The following is a 12,738-nucleotide window of genomic DNA, read 5'->3' on the forward strand; positions in this document are numbered from 1 at the left end:
GCTGGTTCAGGAAAATACAAGGAAAATGAATGTTTTTGCACCAGTGTTCTGTAAATACCTGCTGTCAGTGATTCCTGGAATACTGTTTATATGTGTTAAAATCACAGACGGCCTAGAGCGGATATTTGGCCAGAGTTTGGAAGTCATTGGCCTTCTGAGGGGGGGTCAGAGAGCTGTTTGAACGATCACCTTATTGTGACAAAGGAATCCGCTGTCTGTAAAAGTTACCCTTAAATTAAATACCCTTAACCTTTCTCCACATTCAGGTTGAGGGCTCATATGATGATGATCTTTGATCGCACAATCACAAGAAACAATATAGAAAATGTATAAAATAGGTATCAGCTATCCTATGGGGGCAGGGAGTGTTGTTTCTATAGTCGCTCATTAGGACCAGGTTGAACAACAATAACTGTTACTTCTCTGCTACCTGTCAGCATATGGAGTTTTTCCTATAACTAAATAAATAAATGCTGCCTGTTGGACATTTATTTGCAGGACATGTACCAGTTGTTGGACTTGGAGTGTCCCATTCAGAGCACAAAAATTTTAAACTAGAGTATTAAAATAAATCGCAAAGGTGACAGACCAAGATTAGCAGCAGACAACTTGAGAAAGCATGCATATGCTATGACTGTTTATTTATTTGGAAAGCGTAACTGGCGAGAATTACCAATAGTTTTAAGCACAGTGCCAAATCTTTGTGGTTCACTCCTACACTCAGTGTTTCACTGACCTCATTAATTATCAAAAATATTCAGAAAAAAAGTGCCAAATATTTCTGGCAGAAATACACACACTTATACACATTGTTGCACAATCGCAGTGCGTTCAAATTTCAATTTTGCATTTTGTAGAAGACCATTAGCAATGCAATGAAACAATCATTTTATGCTTTCATGTTCAGAAACACAAGTCAGCAATAATCTGTCTAGCTTGTTCGGTGTACACAACCCATATTTTATTTGCTGCAAACATACATCTATATCAGTATTTTATAGAAAGGCTGATAGTGTCAAAATGAAAGAATCCCTGAACAAATTTTAATGGTGTAAATAAATAGCGCAACAAGCCACTAAAAGGAATGCGCCTCCACACTGCTCCCCCTGGTGGTTACACAAGACATTACCACTGGTTTTCTTAACTACTACTTAGGGGTGGTTACTACTCATGGTTGCATCACCCACGTCACAGGTGGGAGATATCATTACAAGCACCCATCACCCGGCAATCGGCCAAGATTCCACCAGGCGCCCATCACGATGCCGTCACTGACGAGGCGGCCATTATAAGTGGCTGTATCTGTACGAGTGAGTATTTATCTATCTGCATTGTTACTGAATCACAACAACTCAAAGAACAGACACAGTTTGACATCTTCAAGATAAAAAGTCATAGACAAAGAATGATAAATAAAACCTGTTTTATGTTATTCTACAAGTTTTCAAATTTCAGGCAACAAAAACAAGAAACCCTGGCTTTCACATGCTGCGTCACATATGCTCATGGTCTGGATTGTAGCAGCTGGGCTTCTGAATCTGTACTAAGATTATGCACAGTATATATGAATGTTCACTGCATATTTTGTGTTGCCACATTTTATATGCACATTTCATTTGAAGCCACCAAAATTACACATTATCTTCAATTAAGCATGGCACATCTCTTCAAACCCATGTCAGAAGCAGATGGCATAAATCAAAGACAACTCCTAAAGATTTTAGCCGGTGTCAAGTGACCATCTTGTGAGGAGGTGGAAAAGTCGCAGAAAGAAAGAGAGGAAAAAATGTGTGTACACAGTTGTAAATGTTTAATTATGCATGTCTATCTATGGGAAGTGAAAACTCAAGCAAGCACAGTGCACAACAGCTGCAGGCTACCGACTTCAACAATTTAACTTAACTATGCAGCTTCTTCATTCGGTGCACTTACTTGCTAAGAAAACAGACTGCTGTGAGAAATTAAGTCAATAAGCTGCTTCCAGTAAATCTTCATTAACATTTTCTTCTTGCTTCTTGGAAGTTTAATATTGTTTTCTGTACTGTGACATACTTTGGGAATGTTAGTGACATATACTCATATTCTACGAGGTGGATAGGCTGAGATGGAAGCAGGTGATACACTGTGGTGACCCCTAAAGGGAGCAGCCGAAAGACGAAGTAGTAGAAGAAGAACAAGAAGTGACACATGATGCTATATCATTGATTTTCTTTTTTCTAAAGCAATGGGAGTCGACCAATTACTTAGTATATTTTAGCTACTTAGGAAAAAAGAACTCCAATTTGAAGAAACAGATCGCTTCAGAAATGCCTTCATGTACAGTAATCCCTCTGCACCACTTGGGGAATCCAACACTACACTTAAACTGACAGAGAAGCGAAAATATGATGATAGCAGAGAAATCAACCGAATTAGAGTGTATTAAACGGCAAATATTCTCACTTTTAAGAAAAAATCCCTGTTCACCATTTATTTGACAAAGTGCTTTTATGGCTTTAGTTCACAATTCACTGAGCAACTCTCTTTCCTTAATACACTTCATCTCATTTGCTAATTTCTGAACATGCTCTATAAATTTCATGTATCATCCGTTAAGAGTTTCTGGGGGGAAAAAAATAAAGTTCAAACTTTTCTCTCTCCCCTTGAGAGTGTTGTGTGACTTTGATCTGGTAACCTACATGATCGATTACCCATGAACCGTGAAAATGATTGCCTCCTTAATGAAGGCACAGTGAGCCAATCCTGGCATCCTAAGTGTTGATGTCCCTGAATTGACCACTAAACTTTAATGTGAAGTGATAGTACAAAAGAGAACAAGTTTGGGGATGAGCACGCTCCAAAGTGGGAAAAGGAGCCAAGAAAGCTCCTCTGCTTTACTGCGTGTTTGATCATTATTATTCAAACCCTTTTTTTCCCCAGTTGTTCGCTCTCTTCACTCCTTCCCTGTGCATATCTCTCCAGAGACCCATTTCAATCCAGAATTGAAAATTACGTCCATACCATTTATCTTTTTCTTGTCATTCAATAACAAGCGAAAAGAATAAGGAAGAGAGAATATGGGGACTTTCAGAGAGAAGAACAATGTGTAATTTTGTTTCAAAGTCATCCTGATGCAAACTGAATATAGATTCGAATACTTCTTAATTACTCTGAGGCTCATTTGCCAAGATCGAGACAATAAAAACTGCCTGACATCTTTGATGACTCACTGGAAGAACAGGCTCAAAGAGATTTGTCTTATTTGATATCATATATTTCAGCACCGCTACCACGTGATTTCAGATGAAACAGGGCACAACATCACGTTCAATGACCATCGTGTTCAACTTGATCATACATTATACAAAGCACGAGAATGGCTGCTGATTCAATCTGCTATGCTAACAGTACATTTGCTGTGCATTATTGTGCTGATCATCCTTTTCCACATTCAATTTGTGTTTACCCATCACACCCAGAGGAGTGCCTAATCGTTCTTGTCCTATTTTCTAACTTTTTCTTCGTGTGCGCGTGTGTTCCAGTTCTTGGGTAACAAATTCAACGACTGCCAGACGTAAGTGTGACTGAACTAAATGTGATTAACGAAGCAACACTGAAATCTCTAAGATGTGTGTTCCCTGTTCACCGTAGTGACAGAATTTGGACTATGCCTGACCACATCTTATTGATCAGACACCGATCACGGCATAGCCTTTAACAGTGACTACTGACACAGCTGCTCTTCTTTTCATTATATAACGATAATGTGAACGCTGTGCAGCGGAGCGGCCTTTTAAAGAAATTCACCATGACTACGAGACACAACTAGGGATGGGTATCGAAAACCGGTTCTTGTTGAGAACCGGTTCCCACTGTTTCAATTCCTTGGAATTGTTTGCCATTTTGCAAACGATTCCCTTATCGATTCCAGTCGCCCGAATGAGCGTCACCACGCTGCGGAGCGTCATTTACCTGGCAGGAAACATGGCGGCTCAAACGCTCAAAAGTTTGGTTATACTTTACGAGAACGGATGACAACAGGGCAACTTGCAATACTTGCAAAGTAGATATTTCATTTAAAGGTGGAAACACTACGAATATGCAAAAGCATTTGCTCACAAAACACGCAATGACCTTAAATGAATGTCGTGTTTTTAATTCCGCTCCGGACTCGTGAATCTCAACCCAGCAGCAGCGGTAACGTTTGCACGTCCTCTCCCATTAATACGACAGGTAAATAATCAGCTAACAGTGCATATTATGTTAGTGCGATCTGCCTTATTACAAAACCTGCCATTACTGTGCGCTGCATTTAGGTGATCATGATGAGAGAGACAGACAGAGTCTGGCTCAGATGCTGACAGTTCTCGCTGCAGTCTACCGGTAGCGTCTCCTTTCAGGCCAGGATAGATGAATGTCACCGAGCAGTGACTAAGTTTGTGGTCAAAGGCTTGCACCCATGTGCCACAGCAGATGCCCCCGATTTTCAGTAAGTGAATGTGTTTAATTGTAGGCAGGGACATTACTGGATATTCTTGTGTAATTGCTACAGAATAATTTATGTTATACTTTGTTATTGCTACAGAAGAATATTTATTTTATTATTTTACATTTCCATTTTTTTTTTCCTGGGGACCCTGTGACACCCCATTGAAGAGCCAGAGGCTGTGGATCTCTTAAGATCTCACTGTTGGGTTTGTAAGGCCATGTTACTCCTAAATTTCTATCTTGTTCAAAGAGAAGATATAAAACAAAGTTCTAAGCTAATCGACCTTAGTGTTCTCCTTTTTTAAAAAGAATCGATAAGAGAATCGATAAAGAATCGAATCGTTAAACAGAATCGAAAATGGAATCGTGAAAATCTTATCAATACCCATCCCTAGACACAACTACATCCTCCTTTCATGTGTCTGTGCGTGCAAAACTCACTTGTGCAGTTTGGAGCTGTGCCAGACCATGTGCCATTTGCCAGACACTGGCGTGTAGGCGAACCAGTGAGGAAATATCCTTCCATACACGAATACACGATAGAGTGGGAGAAGGTTGTGCCATCCAAACGGGAAATACGACCGTGAGCCGGGGTACCTGGATTCCCGCACTGTACCGCTGCAAAACAGGGGAGAAAAGACAGGATGTGAAGGTCAGAGGTGTAAAATAGTAATGGATTTTCTATTTTCCATATCAGTGGGTTAGAAGCCCCGAAGGTGGCTTCAAGATGACTTCTGAAGGTCCCGAGGGGATTAAATGGCTGTGAAAGGACATATTCACGCACTATACTGTGAATATAAATATTTATTTATGGAATAATTGCTGTTTTGCCTTTGACCTGCTGTATGTTTGCAGTTTCTTGACTTGTGTCTGATTAACTCTCAGGTGGAACAGTCTGCAAAGGGCAGACTGAAATCCTCGGCTTGTGCTCCCCATTATGTCTTTGTGCCTCCCATTACGGGACGTAAGAAAGCGCTGCTGCTTGTTTTTTTGTTTTTTAGAGAAGCTGTGAAATAACCAGTAAAGAACAACTAATCTATAGAGCTTTATTAAGAGAGGCTAATGAGCAGAACTGATGCAGTGCTACACAAAACCTTATCGCAGTATTGATGAGTCATCAGTAAATAAAGTGCAGTTTGTGTACTGTCAAGTCCCACAGTACATCTATGGTGATGGCAGTGCTGTCTAAAAGCAAGGGTGTAATGTGAACAGTTATAGCTAAGGACTCAGGGCGCACTTATAATGATAATAAAGCTGAAATGTGGCTGAGCAATCCTATGATAGGGAGAAAAAATGTTCCAGTGTGGTAGAAAAGCACCGGGGATTGGGATTTTTTTTTTCCCACTCAGGAATCCCTTTTAGTGTTTTCAAAATCTGCCAGCTATTTTTTTTTTCACTGAAGAGTGGAGAGGACAGTTTGTTTCATGTGTTTTTCTTCTGCTTCAAATCATGTCTAATTACAAAAGTGATCTGCTCTCTCAATCACCTAATTGCCTGGAAAATGCGAAATAGTGATTCTAGTAGGAGACAGACGTGTTGCAAGTGTGGTGGTGATTTCTCAATTAACATGTGTGCATACGCAGAAACTCACTGAGGTGCAAACGCATCACTCAGCCACATACCAACATACCAACAGCCAGCATGCTCACAGCTCTGTTCTGCAGATGCGCACACACACACACATGCATGCGCACATATAGACACATAATGTATGCATGTGCTGTTGTGTGTATTTACCAAAAAGTGCGGCAGCCTCTTTTCTCACCTCTTTTTAATAATTCAAGATCGACACGATGACAGACACACAAAACAGACCCTCATGGCAACGTGAGATGTATATCATGTTGAATATCCACACTGACTGTTTTTCCGGAGACTGTAAAGGGGTTGTGGATAATGGATGGATGGACTTTAACATGAGACAGGGCTTTAGATCACAAGCAGACAGCACAGAAACACATTCAGGCTCCAGTGGATTCCTGCCCCCCTCCCCGACTCCCGACGGTTGAAGGGATGGTTAAAATAATCTTTAAATCAGGAGTTCAGCTGGGAGATGGACAGATAAAAAGCTAGTGGGAGAGAGACGCTTGGCAATAAAGAGAGGGAGGAAAAGGTTGAACAAAAAGTGAGGGAATGAGAGAGAAGCGAGTTAGATGGCAGATAGGGATGAGAAGATGGCTAGACAATGAGATTAAGACAGAGAGAAATCAGAAGAGGAGGGGCCGGCGTTGGGGAAATGAACGCTAGAGAAAGGGGGGAAAAGAAAGAAAGAAAGTCAGGAGATGGAATGAGAGGCGGAGTAGTTCAGAGGACCTGTGCATTTGCTGATTATATTAAAAATGACACTGGCACTCATCCAAGCTGGTGGACAGTAAGCTGAGGAGAGGAGAAGCAGTCAAACATTTGCATCAATATCCGGTTGACCCCTGGGGCTAATTTATGCAAGATGTAGAGCTGGCATTCTGTGAACTAATATCTTCAAAATCCACAATGATTCATTTATCACAATCCAAAAGGAACTTGGCTTTAGGTGTCTAGAATTAATGAATTTTTCGGCTGCAATCTGGAAGCTAGTCACAGCACCATGTGCTGGCAGAAAATACCAGACTGCAGCAGAGAGCTATTTATCCATCTGCTGCAGTGCTGCGTTTGTGAGCTTTTTGTATGTGCTAGAATGCAGCCAATATGTTGCATACATTGTGTGTTTAAGCAAAGGCCAGGTCCTGTTTGAAAACTGTGGATACCACAACCGATGCTGATTCTTTATTTTGCACTTGCACAATGCTTAAAGTGGCTTTACAGCAATTTGTATTATACTTTTAGAAACTTTGAAAGACTTCTGAAGTTCTTTTCTAACTTCAAGCTTCAGGCCTTCCCACAAGGGTTATTTCATGTCTTTTTTGGGAAAATGAGTTGTATATTAAAACTTGAGACTCTCTCCAAAGAGACAATCCTTTTCATCAGCTGATTACTGCTTCCTGCAACAACCAAACCCAACTTCATGTGGTGGAGTGCCCCTTTAACATATAGCAGAGGTTCAAGAACTTTGTCTGGATAACCCTACAGTATAACCCAAATAAGGTTTAAAACGGATAAAGTCTGATCGCTGAAAAAAGAAAAGCCCTTCATACCAGATATCTGGTAATATTCAGTGCTGCATGTACATTTCTACCAGAAAGAGAGAAACTATCGGCATTCAGTACGTGGCCTCATGGAACCACGCAGCTCTCTCTGTATCTGTAGGAGCTTAAATGTGTGCCTTTGTGTAAAGAAATATTTGTGTGTTAGCTCTCAGTTTGACTCCAATGTGTTTCATACATAACACCAAAGAGATATTTTAAAGGTTTCTCTTACGTTTGCAGAACGGCTGTTTGCCAGACCAGGTCCCATTGGGGAAGCAGATCCTCTCTGCTGAGCCATACAGTGTATGTCCCACTGCGCAGGTAAAGCGCACTTTGCTGCGCACTTTGAAGTTCCCTGCCTCCCTGCTGGCATGGGCAGGTGTGCCTGGATCCCCACAGGTGCCTGTCGAGTCACCTGCAATGAGAGATAAAACAGACATTGAGCAATGAAAACAAGACGGCGAAGATGCCATCCACCTCACGGTCTGTGTGTATGTTCTCAGACGGATCCTTTTAAGTTTGTACGGCAGTGAATTGCAACACAATGTTCCTGTCTGCCAGACAGAAGACAATACAAAGAGGGCTTAGACTCAAACTGGATAACGCCTGAGTCTTCCAGGAACCAGTCGTAAAACATACAATGCACCGATGAGCAGTTGTCACCATGCCAACAGCCTGGAGGACCAATACTTCTTTTGACACCAGGAGCTTTCTGTCCATAAAATCAGCAGAGCTAGCATTAAAAGGCAACCAGCTGTGGCTATGAGAAATGATGAATACAGTTTGACCTCTAGAGATAAATGCTTTTTCATTATCTTGAATTATACCTTCTGTCTTCTGTTCTGTGGAGGAACATACAGTACTTTCAGTGTCACCACCTCACACCACCTATCATGCATGTCTGTGAATTAAATCATAAAAAAAGTTGCTGTCGCTCTTACTAATTCCCTTTATGTTTCCATTAGTCTTGTCTCTGTCGGCTGAAAGAAATAGGGCATGTTCTCTTTCTAAGCCATCGGAAATGATAGAGAGATGACAGGTATGGAATCAGGGCAGTGACATCACTGCTGAAGATTTTACGTTGCGATGAAGAGCAAGCCTAGCTGAGTGGTGCGTTTTTCAGAATGGAGTCTTTGGTGGGGTAGTTTTGTATTCACTAGAGACATCCATCAGACCAAAGGAAAGAAGCACATAACACTAACTGCCACTTGTATTGTTGCTGCTGCTCCATTCTCTCACAGAAAGGAGTTGAAGATCGAACAAAATGGCAAATGTTTGGCTTCGGAATAATAGAAACAGAGAGATACAGATTTAAAGAAACAGAGACATTCAAATTAATAGAAGGATAGATGGACAGATAGATGATCTCTCTGACAGATTTATATTTATTGGCTTTAAGATTCTGTTCCTTGAGCTGTGCACACACCCCGTGCATCACTGCCTGCTTGATTGCAGCTGTTCTCCGTTTACACAGCAGCAAACAGCTGCAGTAATACTGGACTTGTTGACAAAGCCTCGCTGCACAAACACAAAGCTCATATCTTCTACACACATCCCACTGCTCAAATGTGCACAAACTGCATTTGTCAGGTCAAGGGCCCACGGCTGGAGAAGATAAGTTTGTGTTTGGCCATGTGTATGTAACTCCAGATATATATATATATATATGTGTGCCATTAGAGCATACATGTGACGTGAGTGTTTATGCTTGTACTTGTTCTCATCTCTGCGTGCAAGTTCAGAATATGCATACATATCGCGCATGCCAATGTCGTGCGTACGTGTCTCTGTGTGTGTATGGGTGTGTGTATATATGGCTCACAGCAGCTGTCGGTACTTCATTAGTCTCCTCTGGTTAGGTGAGGCAGGCTGACTCGGCATGCACTGTGACAGCTATAATCTTACTAATTGGGATGGTGGTGGATTTGGTTTGAATCGGGAGTTAATGTCCGTTCACCAGGCTCCCTTTGTGGGGAAATAATAAGGCCTTCAACTCAGCCATGCAACAGACTAGGACAAAAGGGGAATGGATTGGCAAGAGGTTTTAAGACCCATCGTACTAATTAACAAGAGAGGGCAGATGAGAGCGGAAGGATAGATGCATAGACGGGCGCATGGATGAGAACCGCTGCTGACGCTGGGCTGGACTTCTGATTAATTTATAGTTATACTTATTTTGTCGCTACTGGTGATGAATACTCTCTGAGAATGATAATGTGGCATTTCCATAGCACTGATAAAGCTATCTCTAGACAATGTAGCAACCTTTCTGTAAACAAATATGGCCATCAACAAAGCAGGAGCTTAGAGTAAAAGGACGAGACAAAAAAGAGAGCGAGAGAAACATTTAAACACAGATTAACATTTTCTAGATAGCTAACATTGTTGTAGTAATTCTGACAATTCTTTAGGCTGATGTGCCAGTTAAAACTAGGTGCTAAAGTGTACACTTGCACTGATTTAAAACTCTGCAGGCATTTGATGCTTCGCAACTTCACTTCCTGTAGGCAACAACCGAGCTCCAGCTGTGTTGTGGTTCCTGTTTCTGCTACAGCTGGAACAGATGTTTACTGCCAGGTCTAAATTCATCAAGCCTCCTAATGATGAGCTAGTGATCTACAATGGTACATTCTTCCCATTATAAGCTGCAGTTTTCATAGTTAATTAGGAGCTCTGCTGCAGTTACATATAATACTGTGTGACAACATGATGGAACGGAGCCTTCCCAATCTGTATCAACATAATCCGAGTTCTGAGTGTCACAGTTTCCTGCTCGAGTCTGTATTTAGATACTGCACCTATAGCTTATAGTTCTGCTTGTCAGTCTACATTAGGGATTCATTAGAGATATGAAGGTTTCATCTGTTCTTTTTCTGGGCCTGAGTGACTGCACTGCATACATCTGTCAGAGTGAAAAAAAAGAAAAAATGGCAGAATTCTATAAAAAATTATACATAAAGTTTAAAAGTATGCACACATCCAACTGTTTAGTTTAAAAGTTTAAAGATTTCTTGAAACTTAACAAGCTTGTCAAACTTATCCTCTTAGTTTTGTGTTAGTGATGTACATTTACACATGTCAGGAATGTCTCTTGCAGCCACTTTTATATTCAGTATTTCATATTCCAGCTATAATCAGTTAAACAGTTGTACAGTGTATGGGTGAGTGGAGGCCCTTTGCTAAGACCTGAAAAATACTGCCACAGCATAGTGGAACAGTGGTTAGCACTGACGCCTCACAGCAAAAAAGGTTCCTGGTTTAAGGCCAGACTGGGGCCTTACCGTGTGAAGTTTGTTTGTTTGTCCTTTCTGTGCTTGTGTGGGTTTCCTCCAATTACTCTGGCTACCTTCCACAGTCCAGACACATGTCAGATTATTTGGTGATTCACAGTTCACAATGGGTGTCAATGTGAGTGCAGATGCTCCTCTGTCTCTATCTTTATTGTGTGACCTGCCCACCCATGATGTGGAAGAAAATGGATGGATGGGTCTGAAATTTCAATAAATGTCTTGAAACTTATCAGTGCTAAAGATAATTAGCTTTTTGTTAGTGATCTTATAAAATGTGTCCAAAGAATATACAAGGAGACCTGTAGGTGCAGACCTGGGGATTTCTGTGTATGTGTGGATGTCCTCCAGGTACTCTAACTTCCTCCCACAGTGTCAGTCCAAAGACATGTCAGGTTAAATGGCGATTCTAAATTGTATACCTCATATCCATGAACAAAGTGCTTAAACTGTATAGGATAAAGCATTGTACTGATGTTGCTAAAATGTGGACTAAAGTCTAGGTTACACATATTTGTGGACACAGAGACAGACAGAGACCCAACAGGTGAGTAGTCAATCCAGCACATGGGTGCATGTGTAGATGATGCATTGTAATGTAAATTCTCTGCAGATGAGTTCATGGAGGCACCAAAAACAGGCAGCCACCCAGACCATCACTAATCATGTGGTGATGAAATTTATGCCAAATTTACTTAACAGTTAAAACCAACGCCTTTAAAGGGGTCCAAGAAAAAGCCTTCGAATGGCAAGTTTATATGTTTATATGACGCAAAGATTGAGTCGCCTGGCCTCAATAACCACAGTTATGTAAGGAGGATTATAGGTGAGTCATTCAACACCAAGAACACACCACCACCTGCTAAGCAAGGAGGCAGAAGCATCATGCCCTGTGGCTATTTTCCTTCCAGTGCAACTGGTGCAGTACTGTGCCAAAGTCTTGAGCCATTTCTCTTTTCTTAATATTTTGCTTCTGAGGAACCAGATTTTCTTATATTTTTTAAAGTGGTGTTGAGTAGTAGCTCCCCATGTTTGAAAATATTTGAAAATATTTCAAAGGTTTTCTTTTTAACTGCACAAATAAGTTTCCAGAGATGATTCAAGACCATTTTTGATCACAAATGTATTTGGTTTGAAAGAAGTACCCCTTTATGTTTAAGCAGCATCTGCTATATTAATACAAAATGTGTTTCAGCACAAAGTTATTTCATCTGCATGTTGTAATCTAAGTATATACAAGGAAAGTCCATATTTTGTGCCCATATTTTTCCTTGAACTCTTTGGGTTACAGTAAACTAAAGGTTTTTTATTTCCAATTGGATTATCTGGTCGTTGTGACCCAGAACTGTTGGTCTACAGGATAAGTTTCTCCAGGGATTTGCTCGCTTAACAGCAATTAACTTGACAACGACATTATAGAGAGTCAGGAACAGATCTGATTTTGGCTTTTTTTTAACTGCTGTTAAAATCTAGGTGACGGGCTATAAAAATAAAAAAAAAATACCTGGAATTATTATCTAGCTTTTTAAAACCATTAACAGTAAAATTTTATACTTTATTGGTTTCACAAGACAATGCAGCTTCCAAGAAAGACTAAACCTCTGTGCATTTGTTTTCCCTGTTTTAGTTTGCAATGAAATAATGAAATGAAAACTATGGGGGATAGATTTGAGACTCTGCTTCCTTGTGTATCTGTGTTCAGCCCTAAGAATCTAACTTCTGTATTGCTTCACTACTTCTCAACTGTCTGAGCAAATACAATATAAGTACAAGGTAAGTAGAGAGTTCACACTCCCATTGAAAGAAGTGGAAAAAATAACCGCCACACAAGTCTGCTTACAAATATTACTTCTGGGTCAGTG

The 12,738-nt window shown here is 40.7% G+C and overlaps 1 protein-coding gene across 9 annotated transcripts in view; it reads right to left on the reverse strand.

Moving 5' to 3' along the window:
• Positions 1–12,738, reverse strand: part of LOC116322598 (CUB and sushi domain-containing protein 3-like) — a 228,863-nt gene that overhangs the window by 30,320 nt on the left and 185,805 nt on the right. For all 9 annotated transcript variants that reach the window (XR_005614833.1, XR_005614834.1, XM_039619520.1 and 6 more), the window contains 2 exons: positions 7,822–8,004; positions 4,909–5,085 (listed from right to left, as the gene is read on the reverse strand). Coding sequence is in view for 7 of the 9 variants with exons in the window: in XM_039619520.1 (XP_039475454.1) it covers positions 4,909–5,085; positions 7,822–8,004 (360 nt within the window). In the remaining 2 variants the exon portion in view is untranslated. The remainder of the gene's footprint in view (positions 1–4,908; positions 5,086–7,821; positions 8,005–12,738) is intronic.

Source organism: Oreochromis aureus, linkage group 11, assembly GCF_013358895.1.
Source record: "Oreochromis aureus strain Israel breed Guangdong linkage group 11, ZZ_aureus, whole genome shotgun sequence".
Taxonomy (NCBI): Eukaryota; Metazoa; Chordata; class Actinopteri; order Cichliformes; family Cichlidae; genus Oreochromis; species Oreochromis aureus.